The 6,495-nt window shown below is 37.5% G+C and overlaps 3 protein-coding genes across 3 annotated transcripts; 2 read left to right on the top strand and 1 right to left on the bottom strand.

Moving 5' to 3' along the window:
- Positions 1-226: 226 nt before the first annotated feature.
- Positions 227-3,779, top strand: EIN_380450 (hypothetical protein; the record flags this gene model as incomplete). Its single annotated transcript, XM_004258841.1, has 3 exons — positions 227-522; positions 590-1,206; positions 1,273-3,779. The coding sequence occupies 3 exons, from the start codon at positions 227-229 to the stop codon at positions 3,777-3,779; spliced, it is 3,420 nt and encodes a 1,139-aa protein (XP_004258889.1).
- A 65-nt stretch (positions 3,780-3,844) lies between these two features.
- EIN_380440 (hypothetical protein) lies at positions 3,845-5,284 on the bottom strand (the record flags this gene model as incomplete). The annotated part of the gene is made up of 1 exon (XM_004258840.1): positions 3,845-5,284. One exon carries the CDS (start codon positions 5,282-5,284, stop codon positions 3,845-3,847), a length of 1,440 nt encoding a protein of 479 aa, XP_004258888.1.
- Positions 5,285-5,950: 666 nt separating this feature from the next.
- Positions 5,951-6,495, top strand: EIN_380430 (hypothetical protein; the record flags this gene model as incomplete). Its single annotated transcript, XM_004258839.1, has 1 exon — positions 5,951-6,495. A coding segment is annotated over one exon (545 nt), but the record flags the coding sequence as incomplete, so codon positions are not given.

The raw sequence follows: 6,495 nt of genomic DNA, 5'->3' as shown, positions 1-6,495 counted from the left end.
AGTATATCAGATAGTATTAATTCTACTAATTATATAGTATTTTAATTTCATAAAATGAACCATTTAAAACTATTAACAAGCAACGACAACATCACAACCACAATTATTAGTTTTTTTAATATAATTATTAGTTTGAATGGATAAAATAGTTGAATATATTAAAATAATAATACAAGCTATATTAACCATTACAACTATTAAATATTAAACAAGAACTACGAAGCAAATGGATAGAAATAATACTATCCAATACATGGGAAGTCCCGTCCATATCAATTTTATCAGTACAGTGACCGAACTTGGGTTGGCAAACAATGAGAGCAACACTGAGGTGTTGTCTTTTCTAAACGAAGATGGGCAAATAGAAATCATTTCATTGGTTTTACACTCTCTTTCGACGTCGAAGAATTTACCAAACATTGAAGATAGAGAACAACTCATGTGGATTGTTTCAACACTATCAAAGACATTTGTATCGGATAAAACGGCGGGAATGATATCGTTAATTGTTGCGTTATATGGGTTTGTGTTGAATTGGTATAGAACGAGATATAGAATTTGTTTATTAATACAATTTAATAATACTTAGGCGATGGCTTCGCGATGAAAATGAACTCAACCGACCGCGGTATATCACTAACAACTACAAAGAAGCGGCAACTGTTCTATTGGGGCAAATGACTCTAGCCTTTTCCACGTTCAAAACCGTGAAAAGTGAGATTCAAACGCATGTGGAGTGTTGTGCGAGTGTTGTGAATCTACTCTTTGATTTGATAGTAACGAAAAGAGGAAGTGAAATGAACGATTGGATCACGACATGTGTCTTTGGGATGTTCGAGTCTTTTTTCAAATTCTTCCACAAAGGGGAAAACGCATCAGAACGACGCGATAATCCGATGTATATTGATTATATCCATTTGATGAAAAGACTCATCAATTTGCTCCACTATTGTATACTCCGAGGAGCATCAACAGCTTCAATGTATTGGAATATTTTCATTCAAAATGCTTCGACGTGGTTCAACGAGAGTGAGTTTGTCTCCCAATGGGGTGCTTCACTGTTAGCTCTTCAAGAAGCGTATATGAACCACATTTTAAATCCTTCGAGTGCTTCTCCGCACATCAACTTTTTGTGTAATACCGGGAAAATCATTCTTTTCGATATGGAAGAAAGTGTGACACAAGACATGTGGCTGAGTTTCATAAGTTTTGTTTTTCTATGTGACGTTGAATTGTCTTTATAACACCATTTGAAGGAGTATTTACTAGTAGAACTCAGTAACGTTGAGTATTCTATAATTGAACCATATAACGCATTTCTGATACAAGAGGCGATCTCGATGGCTATGCACGACTTACTCTCATACGAAGAAATCGACAAAAAACTGCCCCCGCCCGATGGGAATGTCATTTTAGATTTGTTTGGAGATAATTGCACGTTGCCGATCTTCCATTTAGACTCGCGATTCTATTTGGACGCTATGGTGACATCCGTTGGGAACATTTGTTCGTTTTTTGGAGAGACGCTGAAGACAACGACATATGAAGAGAAGTACCTCCAGCTACTCATTCATGTGATTCGAACGGTGTTATCATCGAACGAGATGTTATTAGTCAAAATGTGCATCGACACCATCGAAAATGTGTTGGAACACCCCATAAGCAATTTACTTGAAATCCTTCCACTGCTGTATTCATCGATTTTGCAGTTCTTTGTGTACGCAGAAAGTGATAAAGAAGTGGCCCAATTACTGAACGCGTCCACATATAACACGTTTATTAAAGTGCTCAACGCGTCTTTAGTTCATTTTAATAAATATTTGCTATTACAGAATGAAGGCAAAGTGGACGAATATGACGAAATACTGTTGTGTACACTGTTACGAAAATTGGTCAAAACAGAACTGTGTTCCACTCATAATTTCAATTTGCTGTGCGACTTACTCACATCAGTGTTTATCACGTTCATTCCTCAAGTCAAAAAGATTGAGAACATTAAATTGGATTATCACGACAATGTCACGGAAAGCGTGTTCCACTTGGCTTGGGGCGTCTTATTTGATGTCACACTCTTTGTCGAGAAATCGTCCGACTTCAAGTTCCAACAACTCCAATCCATCTTCACTGTGTTTTTGACGATTGCGCCAACGGCAAAAGCAATTCCGAAGAACGGCCCGACATTCACGGAAGCAGTGGTACAACTTGTCTTCTTTGTATTTGCGTATTTTGAAGGGCAGAAAAGTGTCAAAGAGATCCCAGAAGTGCTCGTCAATCTACTTATAAGAGTGATAATGGAATATTTGATTCTGGACAACACGTTACAGAACAGATACATCGGACTCTTACTTGATATTCTTGCTAAAATTAGTCCACTTTTCCCTTCTCTGTCTTTGGAATTCCAACTGTTGTTGGAGCATTTCATACAATTTGAAATGCCAAAGACATGGGAACTCTTCCAAGACGGTATTTTGATTGAGCAAAAACTGTTAGAAAAACAGAAGAACCCGATTGAACACATCTCCATGTTTATGAAAAACAACGATTTGTATTCCCTTGTGGACGTTCCTTTGGAGAATCAAAACACTCAGACTTATATAATCAAACGAACTTCATGCGGATGTCATATGTGTAAGTGCGCTTTGAATACACAACAGAGTACACAAACTAATCGAAGTGTGACTGTTACTCCAAACAAAAACATGCAAATACTGAGAATGACAAATCCATTGTTTTGTTGTGATAAGTCTGAAACATCCACAAAAGAAGAAGAGATAAAATTATTGACATTTGTTATAAATAATAGAAATAACAAGTCGAGTGGTATAGACCCATTTTCAACCACACTTGGTGCTCAGTTGATTCACAGTAACATCATTGGAATTTCAAGCGATGATGTTTGTCTGAATGTCTGTGAAGAGTTGTTCCAACAAATTCGAATGTTGGATGAGACGAAATCATATTTCACTCACACTGTATTAATCGATTATCCACAAGACATTCCGCTCACAGAATATTTTGTGACATTTTTAAATCAAATATCCAAAACTCAAACATTTTCAAGACAGAGTCAAACAACTCAAATGGAAGAACAAAGGAAGTTTATATCTATTGACACGACCGATGGAAACTTCATTTGCGAATGCCCCGCGGCTTTTAAAACAGCCCAAAAGGAGAGTTATGACATCCAAATTATTGTGAATGTCACAGAAAGGTATTCCCCAAAACTCATTGCGAAAACAGTTCTTGTTTTGTGCCCAATATCAACATTCACACTCAAAATCACGTCAATGATTGACTCGAAAATCGTGTCGACCTTGTTCATCAATAAAAAGTCGTTGTCTCTCCACTTCCCACAAATCGTGTTCCGCCTATTTGTCCATAACTTCAACACACTTTTAAACAACAACAGAAAGCGCCAAGAAATTATCGACACCATCACAAAGACGTTTTCATACAAAAACGGGAGGACAGGACTGTTTTTATTTAATAATGTCACACAAAAGAATTTAGAAAAGGCGCAAACTATCAACTTCAGTAGTGTTACCGAACACCCTCCAATATCTCCTGTCGACACTCCTCAAAGTTTTAAAGTGAAAAATGGGATGGTTCTCCCACAAACAATCGACAAACAAATACTCGATTTGAAGAGTCACCCCACCCCAGAAATTCCATTGTTCCACCTCACACAAAATGATCTCAAACAAGAACAAGAGGAACACGCGCGACTCAAAAACACGATTCGGTCACAAGACACAACATTGCCACGCTTCTATCCATAATTTGTCATTTGTTATTAGTTAAGTTCAGAGAATATGTGAGCAACAGAACAAGAAGAACAATTCAATCAATCTTTCCTTGAACACTCTGCAGCGCCGATGATCAAGTCGATTTGCCCAAGGAGCTCCTGCATGTTTCTGTTGAGTTGGATTTCCTTCTCCAATCTCTTCTGGAGCTTGAAGAACATGTCATCGAAGAGTGCGCTCTTTCCAAGCTTTGAGATGTAGATGTCCAGTAACTGGTAAATGACTTCGATGATGATCTTGGTGTAATTAGGGTTTGGAATCGAGTTGATCAAAAACGACATCAATGGTTGTAAAGTGTTTTCATTGCGATTAATCAACGCGACTCTCATCCCATTTCTATAAATAATTTCTCGAATGATTGTCATGATAATCGTCTCGTCGCGGGTCTCAAGTGCTTTATCCAGCGCTTCGGAGTATTTGATTTGTCTCAAGAGATTCGCAAAATAATTCCCGCCCTTCGTAGGTTTGACTTGTGCAAGGGACTTCCCTTGGAAAAAGTACTTTGCAGACGACGGCGCATTCTCAACCTTCTTCGTGGCGTTTTTCTGATTCACAATGACTTCGCCGGTATTCAATGCTGCAACAAACATCGTCTCGTCTTTATTCATTGCGAACGAGATGACTGGGGCCGGGTAAGTGATATTATGCAATTTCGTGTATTTCGTTGTTTCGTAGACATTCAAGTTACCATCAAAAGACGAAGAAAAGAGTCTCTGCCCGTCGCTGTCGAAGAAGACGGTATTAATATCGTTTGTGTGACAGGCGTAGTCGTACAAAAGTGTCTGTGTTGCGATATCCCATATATTAATATTTTCTCCATTAGCAACAGCTAAGATGGAACCGACCGGGTGGAATGCTATCGACTCGACGGGGAACGAATGCTCGAGGGTTTGTATCACTTTGTTTTCTTTTGTGTCGAAGAGTTGTACGGTGTGGTCGTACGACCCCGAAGCAATTAAATTAGGGTTTGTCGGACAGACAGCTAAGCATCGAACAGCGTCTGTGTGGTGGGTATATGTTTTAATGGAGTGCTTAGAAGTCAAATCCCAGCACTTAATAGTCTTGTCAGAAGACCCGGAATATAAACTCCCATTGGCCCAACAAAGTGCGTTCACTGGTTGTTTGTGCTCTATAAACGTTTTTATGACGTTGTACGTTGAAAGATCAAATACTTTGACAGCACCCCCTGCACAGCCAGTGGCGATGACTAAACCATCTCTTCGATACTCACATACAGTTATATCACTCTTATGGCGCGACATCTGTCGTGTTTTATCTTCCGCAACTCGATGCAAGAAAATCGACATTTCACTACATACAGCAAATGTATAACTGTCGATGGGGGAAAATTTCAATGACTTCGAACGGACGTGGGATATCGTATTCACCGGAGTAAAAGCATCCCAATACATACCCTCAAGGTCTTTTGTCGTCTTTGCCTGAGGAACACGAAAGGGGACATAGTCTTGTTTCTTCTCCATCAATTTTACAAGTTTGCCAAACCCTATTTTTTCTTATAAATAATTCTTAGGAAATTCTCTTAACAAACGAGGATGGTTTTCATAAGATATTTTTTATTCATTCCCCGAATTCTTTGGCATTTTATTTGTATTGAGTCGGACAAATAATTGCACCATTCTTTGAATCTTAAACAACTGATTGTAATTTATTTATTGAAATATTAAATATGTATAGTTCTATCAACTTATTTTAATAATTAATATATTATAACAAAACTTAAACTCATTCTTTTGATATTTTTATTAATTATAATAATATACTGTTTCTTTAATTCATTGATTTTTAATGTTATTTATCTCTAAATATTTCATTTATATTAAATTATAAATTATAAATTATTAATTATAAATATCATATTTTTATAATATTAAACTATTTTTTTTTAGCCAAATTAGTTTTTATTAATATATATACTTAACAATACTATAATAAAAAACAAGGAATTTACCCATATACAATGCAGTTTGGTACAAAAAACCTAGTCGTTTTCAAAATAGTAAAATAACCAATAAAAAAACTATAACAACTACTCATTAGAAAACTAGTTGTGACGTAGTTATTTACGTGCTGCCACATCGGACCACTTCCTCTTTAAAAGTTTTTTATGTACGACAAATAATCAGTCGATGTCGAAGAAAGGTGAAGCACCCGAGAAAGTGTACTTAGGACGTTTAACGAATCACTTGCGAATGGGTATAGTTGGCCTTCCCAATGTTGGTAAGTCGACGTTATTCAATGCGCTCACCAAGTGCCAAGTTGCTGCGCAAAATTTCCCGTTCTGTACTATTGATCCAAATAATGCGCAAGTAGCCATTCCCGATGTTCGGTTTGAGTACTTGTGTGATCAATTCAAACCACTTTCAAAAGTGGCTGCTGCTCTTCAAGTGACAGATATTGCCGGGTTAGTCAAAGGTGCTTCTGAGGGTGAAGGTCTTGGAAATGCCTTCCTTTCACACATCAAAGCCGTCGATGGTATTTATCAAGTCGTTCGTGTCTTTGAAGATGAAGAGATCGTTCACGTTGAAGGGGAAATCAACCCGATCAGAGACATGGAAATCATCTTGAATGAATTGTGCTTGAAAGATGAAGAATTCATCAACACCAGACTCGACGCCTTAACCAAACAGACTCTTCACAAGAAAGAGAAGAGAGACTTAGCCGAGATGGAGAC

Source organism: Entamoeba invadens, assembly GCF_000330505.1.
Source record: "Entamoeba invadens IP1 unplaced genomic scaffold scaff_1105074725225, whole genome shotgun sequence".
Taxonomy (NCBI): domain Eukaryota; phylum Evosea; order Mastigamoebida; family Endamoebidae; genus Entamoeba; species Entamoeba invadens.
The sequence above is the reverse complement of the archived record's forward strand: the minus strand, read 5'-3'. Positions and strand labels throughout refer to the sequence as shown.